Source organism: Venturia canescens, chromosome 8 (assembly GCF_019457755.1).
Source record: "Venturia canescens isolate UGA chromosome 8, ASM1945775v1, whole genome shotgun sequence".
Taxonomy (NCBI): Eukaryota; Metazoa; Arthropoda; class Insecta; order Hymenoptera; family Ichneumonidae; genus Venturia; species Venturia canescens.
Window position 1 is genome coordinate 18021032 of NC_057428.1, and position 18471 is coordinate 18039502.

The window sequence follows — 18471 nt, forward strand, 5'->3', positions numbered from 1 at the left end:
CCCCTGCGACCCCCCCCCCCCCCCTCCCGCGCGTTTGAATCGTTGGGTGGATGTTTTGCTACGTGCATTCAGTGTGATACGTATTCGGCGCTAATACATTCCGAAATGAAATATTATTTTGCAAAATATTGTATACATTATGCATTCAGCTCTTATGAAGCTCGGAAACGTGGTTTTGTAATATAAAGTATCGTGTGCACCCTGGCGGCGAGGACTTTGCCTCCTTGATGCACAATGTACTATTATACGCGGAAAGAGGCTGGAAAATTTTTAAAGTATCGGTGAGGCAGATTTCAAGCTACAAAGTTCCCTGACCAATTTATTGGCTCGTCTTCGAAATGGCGTCCAGAAATAACTCAATAAATATTTATATAATTAGTGGCTAAGACGAAAAGTATAATAAATTAAGCATCCTTCAATTCTTTTTTCCTCCCATCAGTTTATTTCTTTTTGTTTCTATGACGACGAACCAAATTTTCTTTGACTTTCGTTCATGAGTTTACGTATTGCTTATTGATAGAAAAATGATTTTTTCAAGTGCATTAGAGATTTTTGGGATCGAAGTTGGGTCAAGCTACATATTTTCGGGTTTTCCTTTTATTTAAGAATTCACACGTTACAGTATTTGGCAACTTTTCCTTCCTTCGTGGCTAATTCGGCGACGTTATCGGTGGCAGGAAATTTCCGCAGGTTGGAAAATTTGAAGGTATTGGTGGAAGATCAGCGTTCGTGCCAACGTTGAATATTAAATTCATGCCGATCACTATGTGGTACATAAAATGACAATGGAAGAGCCAATAACCTGTCGAACAAATGAGCAATTAGAAGAAATTCTGCAGAAATAGGATTGGCTTTGGGCACAGTTTCTAATTATTGACACACTAAAAATACGCAGGGTACGAACCAGGATTGTCGGCACGAAATCGCAGCAAGACGTAACCGTTGTTCGGCACCGCGATCGTATCCTTTGAAGGTGGAAGGTTGAACTCCCTGTGCAATAGTCCACGCTCGTCGAGATCGAGCACGTGTTTAAGGCTGATCTTTTTGATGTTCTTGTCCGGCGATCTTCCCATACCGATCACGTTGAACGTGTACCCGTGCAAGTGGAACGGATGCGAAAGATTCGGTTGTTGTACTAAAAAATATTGCAGAAAAAATAATCGAGAAATCGGTTGGTGGTTCCACGCTCGAATACAGAAGATTTGAGTTTCCTTTGTCGATTTTTGCCAATCAGCAGATGGCGTTTGACATTCATCGACGAAGAAAGAGTTGCGAACACGATCGGTAACGGAGGAATCATTTTGGAGAGAATAAAATCAGTGAATAGGAAAATGTGCTCGATCGTACCTTCGTCGACTAGAACAACCTCGACGATTGCGTTGTTAGGAATATCGATTTTGTGAGTACACACGCAGTTAGTGCCACAATTAGCTGGCTTCTTGTCGCCGTTGCAAAACTGTTCCGGTGGGATATCATCGATCTGGGAAATCGGAGGAGCTGGTGGACTAGCGAAAGATATTCCGTCGACCAAAGATTCCAGGTGGGTAGAAGGAGGTGGAACTGTTTTAAGAAATCATCGAATAACAAGTGGTCAGAATTTTCATTTCGGATAATCAAAAAGTCGACGATTTAAATAATAGAGCTTGACTCACCCAAGAAGCGATTGTAAGTGTTGGGCTGGAAGACTTCGTGGAGTTTGTAAAAGTAGAAACGATACGGCAAGAATATTTTGACGTCCGGACGTTCCTGAAGAATGCCCTTGTCAATGGGACGAGCATTCTTCAACTGGCTCACGCAAACAGCGTCCTTCCGCGGTATATGACAAATGGCGTCCACAGGATTGAGAACCTGAGAAAAAAGAGTGTTAAAATAACGAGTCTCATTGACTGAACGAACGTTTATTGTGTTTTTATTTCTGGACTGACGACACCCTCCGGAAGACCACGATCATAACTTGGGGCTGAGGAGCGTGGCTGCTCAAGTTTTTCAGCGTAACGGAGTATGGCGAAATTTTGGATCCTTTTGGTTCCGCATTCTCCGAGAGCGCGAAGTTGAATCCAATAAGCTCCCGGGGTTTGATTAGCGTTTATAACAAAATCGTAACGCTCTCCTAAAAACCGTGTGTTCCAGTATTAAGTAAAATTCCTCTTCAGCGAGGAGCAAGAGGCCGGAGAATTCCTATTTTTCGTTTTCAACTCACCCGCGAAAGATATGATACTGTCGACTCGCACCGGATGCACGGGTTCTCCATCGGTCGCGATAAGTGTGAGCTGATGACCTTGGAAAGTAATTTGAGCCGGGCAAACGGAACCGAAGGCGTTGATCAACCGGAAACGATAGCGATGATGGGGCTCAATGGTGAACACTTCCAGGGTAGTGTTGGCCATGGATCCTGTGTGGGGGTCCTGGAGATCACACGAAGAACGAAAGCACAACGATAAACATCTTTGACGGCGGAATTCTATTCAATTACAACCGGAAACTCACTCTGAATTGTCCTCTGCCGTTGATGAGAACGTTGTCAGGGTCTTGTCCTGTGTCGGCGTGATAATGTCCAGGATATTTTTCAGCGGAATATCCGTGCATCCAATCACTGATCAAAACAACGTGAGTCGGAAGATCGTAGTCATAGAGGTTGCTATTGGGATCTCTGCTGGGTGGCTGTCGAACGATTATGCTGCCGTAAAGTCCGTCCATTCTCTGGAGACCGGTGTGAGCGTGCCAGTAATGAGTACCAGCGTTTCCAATTGCAGCCATCCATTGGTACCTGGACGAACGGATGAGTATGAATTTTCAGAAATTTCAACTCCTCTTCAGAAAAAATTACCCATACAATCTGATAAATTATTGACTACAACGATTAAGGAGGGGCCTTGCTTCAGAAAGTCAAAAAAATCGATTGTTTTCGGGACCGTTCATCGATCATTATTTTCCATTTCAATTTTCTAAAGCAGGAGCCTTAAGTCATTGACAGTGAAAAAATCTGTGTCATTTGCGAAAATTTGTCTTGGCGAATCCTCCAACCTTTGGTTCACCATTTGACAAATCGCTCACTATTTTTTTCTATCTTCATAGCCGTACTTTGTTCATTGGAACTACTTTTAAGAGGTGCCTCAATAAAAACATCAACAAAAATCAAACGATCGTTCGATCTAATTTAATCTAATTAATCGATGTCTCATTTTCCTGCCTGAAAGTGTTCCCGGAGGCAATAGGGCATTGGGTGACATAAGGAACTCCGTCGTAGTACTGAGATCCTTTTTGGAAGAGGCCATGCCAATGGAGAGTGACCCCTAGACCCATCATTTTGTTTTCAACATCAATAACGACTTTATCGCCTTCGCAAACCTGGATACTCGGCCCAGGTAACATTCTGTTGGCAGTGAGGAGTCCTCGTTCAACGCCATCAGCCATGACACATTGGCAGCTGCTCCAGATAGCGTTGCTTGCATTCGGAGTGCAGAGATCGCAAGCACTGTTCGATAAAAAAGTCAATTTCGTATGTTTTTCTATACGCGTTGGTTGTTAGTTTGCTGCTTCTGGTAGCCAATCATATTGGCCGTTACTTACCCTCCAAGGACGGAGTAGAGTTCGAGGGTGAAGTGGTAATAACACGTCCGGGGTGGGTCACCCTCTTTGCAGTCCCGGACACATTCGCCAGGCGTTGACAGCGATGGGTTCTTCCGAAGTTCTTCCGTGGCACGTTTGCTGTAGTGCGACGGCTCGATCCTCGATGATTCTGAGGCATCTCGACTCCACAAAGAAGCCGCCTTTGATTGGTAGGATGTTACGTCTGCAAATATATTGAGCAGAACCAGCATTGGATTTAGTTCTCGAACGATTACTTAAAAATAAGATTCCTTGATTCAACTGCTTGGGGTAGAATTCAAAGGTCCGTGGAGCACCTCGAGGAGCATTAACTATGAATAAAAGATTCCATTGACCATGAAACTTCCGAAGCATAAAATCACGTCCTGAGAATCCATATTGACATGGACCATTCAACAGGTAAAAATGTAAGTATGAAAACACGAATCGTTACCAAACTCGAAATGAGGATTCATAATTATGGCAAAGGAAGAAAAATCAGGAGCACCCCCTTGCTCTTTTGGAATTGACAAAAAAAATGTTTATTGCATTCTGCTAGTTTCATCCAAGCAAAAAATATTCTAGTTTCCAAACATCTGACGTCATTGAACAGTCAACTAAAAAGTGGTTTGACCAGAAGCTAATCGTAGTATTACCCGGAAAATGTGCGACGACTATGAAGTGCAGTCATTCCAGATAAGAGAAAGGTGAAAATGGCCGATTGATGAAGCAAAATAACTCAATATTTATACTCACCTCTTTTATTTGTTATAGACTCTACCGAGTCAGACCCACTGGAAATCTTGAAGGAACAAAGACAACTTTGTAAATAGATACGTTAAGAAAGGTCGTAGGTTTCCTTACCGGGCTGTATATCGCGAGGATGCATAAAGGGAGTAGAAATCCTGACATCTTGCTGCAACAAGGAAAAGCTAAAAGAAAGGAATATTATTGAACACGTTGAATTCACTTCCCATTCACTCACAACGACCTCCATTAAAATAAAATCCTAATGCATTAATTTTTATCGTAATGCACTAATCCATTTAATCATGAATTAAAAAACAAACCGACCGAAGGTCGAACACACGCTTAAAAAATGAGCTGACGTTCATGGCTAACTATTCAGGCGTTCCGGCCTCGGTTGGCACATTAGATAAGGAACGAGAGAGAATATAAACAAGCACGGGTGGACAATCGTGCGAGAGCAACGAACGGTTTTCCTTAAATGCTGCGATCCGGCCAATCAGTGGTTCGAACACTTCTGTGTCTTCCTCTTTTGAGGAATACAAGGCCGACCCAGAAGAGAACGATGAGAAATGGGCTTACGGAGAGGATCCTCCGACGGATGGCAAATTGCTGAGTCCACTGGCCGGACGATACTCGAATAAAAACTGACCAAAATGTACGCTGGTACGCTGACTATTTTGGCATTCTCCCCTCTCTGTCCGGGCCGCGCTCTCGCTCCCCGGGCTCGAACTACTCATTTCGCTTGTCACGAGAGCCCAAGCCCAAAATCTTTAGCATCATGAAAATCGCCCTTAAGACTGACGATTCTGCGAACAATGGTTCGATGCGTCCCTGCAAAACACGGTGGACCAACGACTGAGACTACGAGGTAAATTTACTGCACTTTGACCCTCGGAAAATATTGCAAGCCCCACTGGACGAGACGTCGTTCAAAAAAGCCAAATTCTGGCGTCCACCTTTGGTCGCGAGTGCCACCCTCCACACGAGACCGAAAGGTCGAAAAAGTGATCGGGGAATCAGGAAATGAATTAAAATCAATAATGCAAGAGAACAACCAAATGAAAATTCGTCCCAAAGTCAATCGCCACAGATTTGAAGTCTCCCCCTTCGTCACATAATTTCGGCGTTTCCACAGGTCAAAGAACGGCTAAATAAAATAAACTAAAACTATCGTTACACCAGAGACGTTACTGAATCCTCATTCGAGCACGCCAGGGTCGTGGATACGAGACGTCAGAATTTGGCCCTAAACCCGTCCACTGGTCGATACGTAACCGTGGGAATTAGAAGCGAAATTTCACGTCACAAATTATTCTCTTTACTCTATTGTAGATAACGATGGGTCGGTGCATTCTAAACCATTTGTAGTGTCAAATTGCTGTCATTATCGATAGGCATGCTAACGCTGACTCTCCACAGGCCTCATTTCAGCGATAACACAAATCAAGCGACACGTGCGCGGTCATTCGCACTTACACTTTCCTTTTCTTACAAATAGACAGTCGGCGACCCGAGTTTCCAAAAGAAACGTGGACTTCTGTCTCATCCGTAAACAACTATTCGGCTGGAGTGTGTATTCCATGCAATTATGGTGTCCTCGCGATAAAAGTGTTCCGTTGAAACTCACTTGTGGAACTCGCGACCAAGACTCTTGATTAACAATCTTTGGAAAATTGCATTTGCTGTAAAGAGTGCTTTTTCACTTCTTTTCTTCTCACTGTCAATTTGGCTGTCTGCGAAAATCTCATTTTTCTACCATCTTTAATATTTTTCGAAACATCAAATTACTCAAATTCTGGAATTCTAATTACATGACAGTGGGTTGCCAATTAACTGCTGGCAAAAAACTAAGCGACGAATCCACGACCCCAGCTCTCTTGTTGCGTAGGTTTGACCCCCCCCCCCAATGAACGGGAGGGCACAGTTCAGTACGAATTTTTGGTTCAAACGAATTATTTTATAATTGTCTCAACGTAATTGGTTTCGTTATTATTTTTGTACGCTTCAACAGACAATGTTGCGTCACACATTCGTGATTGTCGCGAAGAAATAGATTTTAAGTTCTAATTAGAATATAACAATGCAATAAGCTCTTTCGTGATTTTTCTCAAAGTTATTTAAACACGGGGTTTTTTATAATCCGCCTCCTCAAAAGGGAGGATCTTCGTCATCCTCTGACGATTAGCAGCAAGCAACTATTCTGAGTCAGCCCTTTTTGTAGAGCCGATAAGCCCTCATTGAAAAAACATGGTGTTTCTCGAGACAGGCAGAAAGTTGATGTCGCGAATCATCAGAGTCAGTCTTAAAACGAAAACCGTCAACTACACTTCTACAATTTACATGTCACGGTACACTTCTATTTCGTATCGATGATTTTTGTTATTCGCAATAAAACCTCGTTATTAAAACATAACTAACATGGATGGAACAAATACTATTTCCAGCACAGTAATCTTTGCTCAAGCGTAACAACTTGAACAGAGAGTTTCCTTCGCTAAACTAACGCGCGTTGCGAAACTACTGTTCACATTTTTGTTAGTCGATTCTGATGCTAATCGGGAATCGGGAATGGACATGTAAATCCATCATATTTATCAGTGCAATTATAACACAATCGACTTGCTGATTTGACCTCTTCGTCATCTATTTCCACTATCAGTTCTGTTGCAGTAGAAAAATGTGAAAATTACGCCAGACGTTTGTGATAGTGAAATCGTTGAAAATAAATCAAGTTGTTTAGGCTTTTCCAAACTAGGTGAGAAGCATTGGGAATTCGCTTTAGATTACATTAGAAAGTCGGCTTGCGATAGAGTTTCCTTTATATTCATACTTTTCATGTTTTCAGTAAGACAAAACGACTTTTATGGTGACGTTTGAAGCTTGTCAGCGATACCGTTGGGCTGCTTAAGCGTTAAGTTATCCTATCGAAGAAGTCAAAAGCTTCGACTGCAATGCTGATGGACATATGCTCCGATTTTGGCTTATTCGACATCCCTTTATCCAAGCAAAGAAGCGACAGTTTTCGGGTCTATTGGAGATCGACGGGCTCTGAGCTCGGCAGCTCCAACGTCTCGTTTTCCAGCCAGGGAAGCCAAAGTTGCAGCATTCAAGGGGGATCGGCGGGCTCTGAGTTCGGCAGCTCCAACGTCTCGTTTTCCAGCCAGGGAAGCCAAAGTTGCAGCATTCAAGGGCGATCTGCGCTCCCGTTCTGCCTCGGATTCCGCTACTTCTTCGATGGCCTCTCCGACGGTTTCCGTGTCTCGTTTTCCAACTAGAGAACCCAAAAGTTTCGGATTCAAGGGCGATCTGCGTTCCTTAGCACTCAGAGATTCCACCTACAAACAAAATTCATATGGAAAAAAAATCACGGGAGATTTAATGAAAGTACTTACCGAACTCATGTGAATTACGGCGATGCACAAAAGGAGCAAAAATCCTGACATCTTGTTACGATCCCAAAAGCCTAAAATTCAATATAAATTAACTAATTTTTCGAATGAATCGTAATGCAGTTTTCTACTCAATCAAACTTTGCAGATAACTGAATATATTTTCCTTTTAAGGTACTTCATGCACGAAACGATTTTATTAATAAAGTCTTGAAATTTACACAGAGTTTAAATATGGGTAATCGACTGACACGCATGTCCACTTTTAAAGGGTTCGTCTTATTGGTTATTAAGATAAACACTTTTTTCTTGATCCTTTATGTTTACGGGATCCAATCGTTAATGGATCCCCGATTAATGAATGGCTTGTAATTTCATTCGCCGAAAGATAAGTTGAAAAAATTAATTTACAATTTCGAATTAATAACTCTGACATTAATTTAAAGTGATTATATTTTTAATTAGGATCGATCTAATTTAGACACCCACAAAATACGATCCTTCGGGCATGATCTACCTTGAATTGCTCACCGTTCATGATGAATGAAACTACACTGGAAAACTTCTCGTCACGAATAAAATTGAAGCAGACTCATAGAGTTTATATAGCCCAGCAAGCTATTCGTCCTCATGGTGACATTTTTGTCACAAATTTGCTGACGGCACTTTCAGCAGTAATAAAATCTTCGATAACGTTATCATCGCGGAAATTCCGTTAAAGTTATAAAGAAAGAATTTTTACGTCGTTGCCACAAATGCTTGCAGTAGCTTTTTCCTGATCGTGGGATACTTTGAAACTCGATCGGAAAACTGACATCTTTGGAAGGCCATTTCCCTCTCCCCGAACTCGTCGCTATTGAAAGTACTCCAAATTTTTGAATGTCTTAATCTTTATTCATTCGGAAGTACCACATATACATAATAATCGTGTTTGTTATTTTTCTCTCGATTCAACAATATAGTAACAAACGGTATGACACATAGAGACTTGAAATTGTAGGTTTTAATTCCCTTTTTTCGACACTTTTAATAGCATCAGCATTTTCGTTCTCCTTTCCAACGTTCCCTCTCTCTCTCATTCTCATTCTCTCTTACTTTTCTCAGCTGATATAATAAATTCTCGAGTTTACAATGACGATAATAATCCATAGGTAATCAGTGTACTCGTGTTAACGTAGCTTCGACAGTTGAATTTTTATTTCTCTCTCGAAATAGATGCTACCATTGCATACGATTAACATCGACGAAGGGAGCACAGAGTGGAGTGTAATTTAATCTGCCACGTTAACGAGCTAATACCACAATCTACATCTATATAATCTTGTAATTGAATACACGAATATATATTTGTATATATCATTTTCTTTGAAAATTCCAATTTATTTTTCCGTACGTACTAAAACTTTTGAGTTGCCTTCGACGATTGTTCGCTGGCAAGCATCGAATTTAAAGATTGTACAACGAGGTATGGAATCACACAGCGTGAGCGTGTAACAAGACGACAAAATATGTAATAGGTACGAGCAAGTGTTGACAGATTTTTAATAGATTTTCATAATTTCTCGTCGATACACATTCATATATAATTTATATATCGTCAGAATGCCTGACACTTTAATAATTGATCAAAATCCATTAATACGATATGCCCGTTGAGTTACGATCGATTAACAACTAATTTTTTCTTCATTGGTGTATTTGCTAATATAATTGTTAGTACAATTTTATTTTGTTACACGTCGATATGTAGATATGCATTTATTAAGCGCATGCAAAAAGCGCTGAGGGGTAAAAGACGAAAATCCGTTCCAACGTCTTAACATTCCTTACGTATTCGTTCATTGGCTCTCTTCTCATCGTTGCATGAAACATTGTTTTTTAACTTTTTATTTTATTTTTATTCAGCGGGATGCTCGGGGCTGTCGCAAATCTCTGGGACACGACGAAACGACAAATTATAAATAGCGTCATCGAGCTTGACGTTTACGCTCGTGGCTCGCCACTCCATTTGACAATAAACGGTGCTGGATTCACTGGCAATTAACGCACATACATGCACACGCACACACTGTAAGACACTGTACAAAAATACCGCTTATCGACTGTAACTGTAAGATGTATATATATATCCATATATATTTTTTTCTTCATTATTTTTTGTGTATAATAATGTGTTGTGTATATCGAATTAATAAATATGACGCTTCCGGTGAGACAGCGACGATATCTGCACAAATGATTATTCCCCAGATGGAATTTTTGGATTGATATTAGACACCACGGTGGATAGAGTCGCGTTACTAAAAACGTGAATTATTCAATCCTCTGATTTTAATGTCTAAAAAGCCTTAACACGAAGGAGTATTGATGATTGCTTCTACGAGAGAGAAAAACGGATGATTGTTTCACAACATTGAAACCGATTGCGGAAATAAATTCACGTTTATCCTACTTTCGCTTTTTTTTCTTCTTCTTCTTCTGATATATTTGTGTCTAGGTTTCCAACGGCTCGTAATTACGCACCCCGATCGATTGTCCCTCCACTATTATAAGGTCTCGTTAAAACTTTTAATGACATTATATTCCTCATTTTATTTTCGCTCATTGAACCAAATGAACATGATGACACACGTTATTATTCTCGTTAATTAGTTTGGCTTTCCGGTCGTACTACAATATTGACCTCGAATATGCCGCGTACGGATCCTAAGCTTTTAATAGGGCCAGCAGAGAATCGTATTTGGCGTATCTCGCTTTCGTTGGAAAATAATTTATTGTTAATTCATAATATTCAAACGAAATTAGCTTCGACGGAAGTAAAACAAACGTAATTTGAATGAAATATTCAAAATGCACATTCTGAGACCGTCACGCCGAAATCAAATCTTTCCCACTTCTTTTCTTCGAAAATATAAGGTCTGTAAAAAAAAATATTCACGAATTTTCACGTCTATTACATAATATATCTACAGATATTTATGACTGTTTCTCTATTTCTTCACATTTATGTTATTAGTAATGATGATAATAATAATAAAAACAATTAAAATGATATGAATAATAGTTATAAAAACAACGATGACAATGCATTTTTTAAAATCGTTTCATAAAGTATTTTGAAAAATAAATGTTTGCTCAGTTCCTACATTATACTCATTGCGTCGATACTTCATTTTCCTTAAACATTCCAGGGAGATATGTATACGATTTTATGGTTATTTTTCATATTAATTTTGTTTCCTTATTACGAATCCAGGAAGTCTCTTGAATTTTCGATATTTTTAAATTTTATTATTTTTTCTTTTTTTTCAACATTGTTACTATCTGTGATGACAAATGAAAAATGTAGTATCCTCATCGCGAGACTTCCTGTTAGATATGTTGGTGATATGTATTGAGTTATATGCATATGCACTGGATTTGAAACCCGAGTTTTGTCCAAGATTGAGGAAAACTCGAGTTTAGAATAGAAATATTTACTTTTTTCTTCTTCTTCTTCTTCTTCATATTAATGTTTTTTGAAAATGCGATAGTTTGGAACGAGAGATCAGGAAATCGAGGGAGTGAGGTCAAGGGATCCCTTTCTCTGGTCTCGCAACGGGCTGCGCGGAATCTTTTAATCCACTTCCCGTGACCTTTCTCAATCTTCTGACAATATTGACGATAAACAAATGATGATTCGAAAGAAATCATTGGATTGATAACGATCATTATAACGTGTGAACATAATCGCTTGTGATGATGCTGCAATATGAAAGATGTTTCCTCTTCGCTCGAAAAAGACGATTCGCTTTGTTAGTTTTTCTATTTTCATTAATCCAATATTGGATCAGGGAGTCGACTTTTAAAATTCAATGCCGTGCTTTGAATTGTGACGTTTAATTCTTGCGCACAGAAAGTGTTCTAATCAGGTCACGGGAGCGATATTTAACTGCGGATTTTCTCGCAGCGCTTAAAACTCGACACTTTCTCTTTTTTTAAACAAATTTTTATCATTTTTTTCGTCTGCTTTTTTTATTATTTATTTTTTTCTCTATTCAACTACTTATTAATGTGCAGTAGAGTGCTCATATAATTTCAAAGTGTATATAGATCGAAGATTTTTTTTCTTATGTTCAGATATTTTGAACGCTCGTTATAACTAGGCGATCGAAATTCAATTGGCTGCGCGTTTCGAAAAAATCACAGGTGCTTCGACTTCTCGAAAAAAAAAAAATATACAAGGAAAAAAGGTGAAAAAAATGTATAAAAAGAGTCCTTGCAGTTTTTGAATCGAGAGATTTCAAACTCGTCAAACGCTCTCTTCTATAATTGAACAATTTTCGTTTTCCTGAACGATTCTCTCTGATGATATTTTCCTTGAATTTTCTGTCAATTTTGATTATTTTTTTGCACTCGCAGATTTTCAGCTCAAAGTCATTTCTTCAACGATCTTTTGCGCATTCTCGCTTCGACAAGTGTTCGTTTCCTGTACCACTTACACGTTGTATTTGCCGCTCTTACGCGCGGACGGTCATCATCTAATTCTATTCGAACCGAGACAAATCTCTCGACGAGTTGGTCAATGAAAACTCGCACGAGAACTCTCGTTAACGAGTCATTTTTTTCTCTTCTTTCTTTCGGGCCTCACCGTTATTCTCATCATTTGAACGAAACGCGAAAATTTTCGGTGCAAATGACAGCTCGATGATTTCATTCGAATTTTAGCTCAATTGATTGTCTCCGATGAACGAAAAGAAAAAAATTGAAAAAGAAATCTTTTTTTCGAGAATTGCAGCCCCTTTTCTCGAGCATATTCACGTAGTTTTTTTTTTTTTTCTTTTTGAAACGCGCTGATATGTGTCTTTAATCCCGAGTGACGAGGAGATCGCTCCTCCCCGCCAAAATAATCGGGGACCATGGTTTTTATGATTAATTCTAAAAAACGATAGAGATAAATTGACGTTGACGATTAGAAAAAAGAGGACACGGGAAAAGGAAATCCTCTTGGCAACGATTCTTGATATGTATCGTTTCAATGATAAAAGCTCTTATCTTCGAACTCCATGTGCAATAAAATTCGATAAATAGAATCCCTTAATTACAATGTAGTCACCGATATATACTGTTGTTATAATATTTTTGTTATTTCAAACAACAATGCGATCAGGGATCGCACGACCGTCGCTCTCGGTCGCACTTTCCCTGACACATATATATTTTTTCATAACACAATGACAATGTTACAATCGTAGTGAATAATCGTTTAAATATCCTTATCACACAGGCATTTAACGCGAATAAAATTTACGTTATATTTCTTCGCTACTTTCATTCACTTATCTCTGCTCCTTTCAGCAATAATAAATTGCAATTCATATATTTTTTATATGTGTGTTTGTATATATATATTTGGCTATGAAAAAAGCTGGGCTAAGCAAACCTATAAATAAGACAAATGATTTTTTTCGCTCCACTTTTACGTTCGTTTATCACACTCAAAAAAACCATTCGTTTTTCCCCCTCTAATGGAGTTTTAGAAAAAAAATTGACTGCGCTTTGACTAATTGGATTGTCGAAGTTGAACGCGATTGAATTTAGATAAATTTATCTCGAATCTGGTCGATTATTTTCCCCAATCGATAAAGAAATCATCAGTGCAATAATGGACAATCGAAGAAACAAAGTGGGTTGGAGTCTTCATCTTCGAGACTCTCGCGAGGACTCTCCGCTTATAAGAGAGCCAACATACCCATCATCAAACCGAAATGCACGATCGTCATTGGACGAGCCGACACGTGAGCCGAGGCCGATGTTCTCCCTGCGTTCTTCCCGACGCAACCCATTCGCTCCAGCGGTATGTGCTGCACCGCGTACTCCCGGTGCTCCGATGACATGAGGCAGACCGTTCGCTTCTTCGCCATCATCTCGTCATCCTTGTCTCGCAAATTTTTCAGCCACACAGAAAACCATCGCAAATCGCAGTTGCAAATCAATGGGTTGTCTGTGAAGGGAAGGAAAGACGGGGAGAAATTAATGCGACGGGATTGGCAGGCTCTCTTAATGAGTTAGTCCCTTCGGAAAAGTGTTTTTCTCACCTGTAATGTCAATCATTTTCAACGTGTCGACGACAGCCTCGGTTATGTCCTCGGGTATGTGAACGAGTTTGTTGTTCTTGAGATTCAAAGTTTCCAGAGAGTTCAAATTCTCGAATATCATCGGTGGCAACACCTTAATTCTGCAAATAAAGCGACGACGCTTCGTTGGAGCTGGGAGCTCGATGGGGAATTTGATAAAGCGAAAAGTCGAATTGAAAAATATTCCTCGAGCGCCGAGAGAGATTTTCCGCGGTACTTACAAATTCTTTTGGAGGTTCAGGAACGATATGGAGTCCCCGTACCCCGTGAAAGCGTCTTCCGGGAGAAAAGTTATATTGTTGGATCGGAGATCGAGATGGCGAAGCCGATGCAAACGACGCAGCGCGTCGCTCGGTATGGAATGCAAATTGTTGTCGCCGAGTCGAAGGTACTGAAGATTCTCTGGAAATGACAATTCGTTCCCGGAGGCTCCGTGTCATCAGAAACGTTCCATCGAAATAATTTTCTCAAATTAAAATCTAAGGCGTTTCTCCTTTATTTTGTAAATTCATTATTTTTTTACGCTTCAAATGACTCAACAACTTTCATCCTTTCTACAGCGCACACAAACAGCCCTGAACGGACTGTGGCAGAATGTTCAGAAAATATAAAACAACGGAGAATAGTAGCGAACGCTAATTACCCCGCATAATTATCACAAAATTTATCTTTTCGCCGCGATCCTTTTTTATATGGTTATTTTTTCAACAGAAAAACCCAATTCATAACTCTAACGAAGGCGTACTATTTTCTCGAGTGCTCTTCACTCGAGCACTCTCAAGCCTTCTTGTGCACATTTAACGAGATTTTTTTGGCCCCGCAGCTTCACTCGCGTTTTCATTGACTCTCGTAATCATTAGCAAGGAATTCTCGACGCGAAATGTTCGAAACTTTTCGATCAATTATTCAACTGCAGTACGAAAAATCAATGGTGATACAGAAGCTGAAAATCCGCGGGGTTTTGACCGCGAAAAACTTGAGTTGTTACGCGAAAACACGCTGGAATAAAGAATCGCTGCGATGCGTTGTGAAACCGGGTCTTGCGATGAAATATTTGTCGTTTTTATTTTTTAACTTTTTTCTTACCTTCCAATCCAATAAAAGCATCCGGATCAACGTGAGTAATCTGATTGCCGTCCAGCTCGAGGGAATTCAGTTGGGTCAAATGGGAAAAAACACGTGCCGGAACTTCGTGGATTTGATTGTGCGCCAGCACGAGAGAATCTAACATTTTTAATCCTGTAGAATGAAAACAAATAAAACTTGCTAATGAAAAAGGGTTTGAGGGCGAATATTGAGAGTAGCGGAATTCAAATGATATTTCGTTGGAGGTCGAAAAGCATGAAATTGTTCAGTGAAATATTCTCCTCAAAACATTTATTATTCTGGGTCCACTTTTCGTTTGAATTATTTCATAACGAAATCGTACGAATTTCGTTGAAATTTGTTTTTTTTTTTTCACACACAATACGTGTTCAGAAAACTTAAGTGACACTGCGGAATAGTCGAGATAATTTCAGACCGAGTTCCGCAAGTGCCAAGTGTCCCCGAGGTGTCATTTGAAATTCAGGAGTCTTCCGAGCCGAGGAGTAAATTTTCCCTCCGTGCATTTCTTACTTATTCAACTTTCTTTTCGTAAATTTTTAGTGACATTTATTTTTCGTCATTCATCGCGGTTCCCCCAGGCTCGTTTCGTCTTCGCGTTTTCAAAAACGATGAAAAAAGTAAAATATGGAGGAATGCTTGCCTGCGAAATCGCCCTCCTTGATGGCTGCGATTTTGTTCTCGTGCATTTCCAGCTTCTTCAAAACGTCCAATGAGGAGAGTGCTCGGGTTGGAACACTGGTCAGAAGATTACCACCGAGATTCAATCTCTTAAGCTTGCGACTGTAAAAAAAAGACGAATCAAACCGAGAGTGAGATTCGAGCGAAGTTGAAATAAAAGCTCGGAGGCGCTCGCGCACGTCCGGGAGAATAATTCGAGCCCGTAAAAAGTGCAACTCACTCATCCAGTCCTGTGAAAGCGTCGTGATCGATCGTCGATATTTTGTTGCCGTAGAGATTGAGGATTTCCAGAGTATCGAGACCAGCAAACGAGTTGGATTTGAGATCGCTGATTTTGTTATGATTCAGGTTGAGGATGAGAAGATTGTGAAGTTTCGCGAGGGCGCTCGAGGGCACGTAAACGAGAGAATTTTGGGAAAGATCGAGCTGCGTGAGTCCGGTGCCTGTAAATAGATAATCGAAGAAGCACGAAATTAAATTGCTGAGAAAAGTGAAGTGAAGAAAAACGTTTTCGATGGCAAGTCTTACCGATCGAGCTGAGGGAGCTCTCCTCAACGACAGCGAGGCTGCTGTTATGGATGGTGAGATGTTGAACGATCAGACCGAGGAAAACGAAGCCCTGGAGTTTCGGCAAATTGTTGTGTCTCAGTTTGAGATAGAAAATCACGGTTTTCGGTTGCCCCTTGAGAACGTCCATGGCTTTGCTGATGTGAGTGTGATCGGTGGATTCGCAAATGATATCGAGACCGAGAGTTTTTACGGAGCAAACGCAGGGAGATATGGCCACGTGGACTGGACATGTTTGGAGAGTTTGAGCGACAACGGTGTCGCCTAAAATCAAGCAAAGCAACGACAGGCATCGCCATATCGTTCCCGAGTCACCACTTTTCTTCAGCATCTTCACCATCAGCCCTTCCACCTTTCAGCAGCCAGTTTCGATTTTTTAACCGCTATTTCTTATTTTCTTATGTTTTTTACGTTTAACCACTTTTTTCATACAATTTTTCCGGTTTTCCCTTCAGTTTCTTCCCGCTCTCGACCCCATCTCGGACCCCCGCCCCGCCGCAACTTTTCACCCCGCGATTCTCCAAGTATTCGCTCCCCTCCACCCTCCTCCTCCCCCCGCCGCGATTCACACACTTCAAATCTCGACTCTTCCCTTTATTCCGTCTCCCACCTTTGCCTTCTTCAGCCTGCTACTTAAACTCCGCTCTACTCATTCCCATCGTTCGTTCTTTTCTCCCTCTCTTTGCCACGGTACGCCGTTTCTGCAAAAAAAATACAATGTTTTTTTCAATCCAAGAAACAGAATCACGTTGCATCGTATTCCGCATCAATTTTTCATTCTGTTTATAAAGCTCAACTCGAGAGCTTCATCGATTATTCAATCTCCGGAGGATTGAATTTTCTGCGCCAACATTTCAAAACCCGGGATCGCAAGCTTTTCATTTCTTCCCCAAAATTGTGAGAAAAAAAAAGAGAAACGAGTGAAAGTCTTCCTGCGATGACGCCCCCGAACTCTGACCTTGACTCACGAATCTCGATGTGGAAACGTTCGAAAAAAAGTTTCGGGCTGGTCGACGGCCCTCGATGGATTTGAACGAATCTCGTTGCACCGATAAGCTTCGATATTCGACGATATTTTTTTATCACAGATCGCAGTGTAATTACTTGGCAGAAACTCAATAATGGACTGAACTTCACCAACTGACGGGCTCTCACGCGTATTTATAAATGAAGAACGGCTCCTGTCTCTTCCAGAGTCAATCAACAACTGCTTTCATCGCGACTGATGACGACGGAGATTCAGAAATAGGAAAATCGTCGGAGAGGAAAAATATGCTGCTTATACACGGAGATAATTAAGCAGCAATATTTAACGTGAAATTCACTGTCAATTTTACCGTGACAGATTTGACTGCAGGGCCAAGTTAACGAAAAGTATTCACTCCTGTAACGCACTGTAAAATTTCAAAGATTTTGCGGAATCTTCATCTTTGTAACGATAAATATATTGCAAATGGGACGTCAAAATTGACTTCTGATAAAAGTTCCTGCTTGGAAAAATAAATATTATTTCAATATAATAATATGATGAATCGCAGCCTGTCACCGCACTGACGTTTCTCACGGTAATTTTTCAAATTTCATGCTCCACGTGTAACGATAATACGGGCAAGAATCTCAGAGCTTCGAAGCAGACGCGAGTGAGTATCGGCAAGCACAAGGAACATTCGCATCGACCTCGTAACGAGGAATCTACGAAGTGAAATTCCAATGGAACCTTAAAACCGAATTTTCCTGTATTTTTATCAAGTGGGCGTGTGGAACTTTGGTGTTTTTTTTAAATCTAGAAAGAGTCCTCGAAAGCCGGTTTTTTCGTACTTTCGTCGGTCGAGGGTTGATCCCCGTTTTTGTTCTCACGAATGATGATTATCGGGGAAAGTCCTTGACCTGTTGTGCGGTGGATATTAATGAGGCGCCACACCCCGTTATCGACTTTAAGGGCAAACGCACAGCTCAGGGCTGTCCTGTAACACGGGGACGTACGTTCGGTTGGTGTCGCGTAGCTTCCGGCTGCCGAGAATGCAAAAATCGTCGAGTGAATGGTAAAGCAGACGGGAACAAAGGATTGAGCGTCGCGACGTGATGGAGGGAGCTTTGCATTGAGCTCGCAGTTATGCGTAGTGAATCGGCGCGTTATGACATCAGCGTGCTGCCAGTAAAATAGACGGCACTCATGCGTCAGAGACGCACGAAGAATGTCGAAGGTCACTCGCTGCTCCGATACGACGACTGAGATAAGATTTACATAATCCGAGCACAAGAGCGTCCGTTTAATC

The 18471-nt window shown here is 40.7% G+C and overlaps 3 protein-coding genes across 7 annotated transcripts; all 3 read right to left on the minus strand.

Annotated features, from left to right (window-relative positions):
- Positions 1–581: 581 nt before the first annotated feature.
- On the minus strand, positions 582–6991 carry LOC122414347 (laccase-5-like). 5 transcript variants are annotated; one of them, XM_043425527.1, is made up of 12 exons: positions 5815–6991; positions 4453–4520; positions 4345–4390; positions 3571–3793; positions 3191–3475; positions 2488–2767; positions 2201–2405; positions 1926–2110; positions 1653–1848; positions 1348–1560; positions 905–1135; positions 582–802 (listed from the first exon to the last, which is right to left on the minus strand). In XM_043425527.1, the coding sequence occupies exons 1-12, from the start codon at positions 5918–5920 to the stop codon at positions 651–653; spliced, it is 2190 nt and encodes a 729-aa protein (XP_043281462.1). In that variant the 5' UTR covers positions 5921–6991; the 3' UTR covers positions 582–650. The 5 variants fall into 5 exon arrangements, with proteins under 5 accessions (XP_043281462.1, XP_043281464.1, XP_043281463.1 ...); XM_043425529.1 differs by lacking the exon at positions 5815–6991 and adding an exon at positions 4918–4999; XM_043425528.1 differs by lacking the exon at positions 5815–6991 and adding an exon at positions 4679–4877.
- Positions 6992–7139: 148 nt separating this feature from the next.
- Positions 7140–8347, minus strand: LOC122414349 (uncharacterized). Its single transcript, XM_043425532.1, has 3 exons — positions 8259–8347; positions 7731–7801; positions 7140–7673 (listed from the first exon to the last, which is right to left on the minus strand). Exons 1-3 carry the CDS (start codon positions 8263–8265, stop codon positions 7335–7337), a joined length of 417 nt encoding a protein of 138 aa, XP_043281467.1. The 5' UTR covers positions 8266–8347; the 3' UTR covers positions 7140–7334.
- Positions 8348–8599: 252 nt separating this feature from the next.
- LOC122414348 (leucine-rich repeat-containing protein let-4) lies at positions 8600–16700 on the minus strand. Its single transcript, XM_043425531.1, has 7 exons — positions 16157–16700; positions 15849–16071; positions 15591–15730; positions 14930–15082; positions 14065–14245; positions 13805–13944; positions 8600–13710 (listed from the first exon to the last, which is right to left on the minus strand). The coding sequence occupies exons 1-7, from the start codon at positions 16533–16535 to the stop codon at positions 13439–13441; spliced, it is 1488 nt and encodes a 495-aa protein (XP_043281466.1). The 5' UTR covers positions 16536–16700; the 3' UTR covers positions 8600–13438.
- Positions 16701–18471: the final 1771 nt, after the last annotated feature.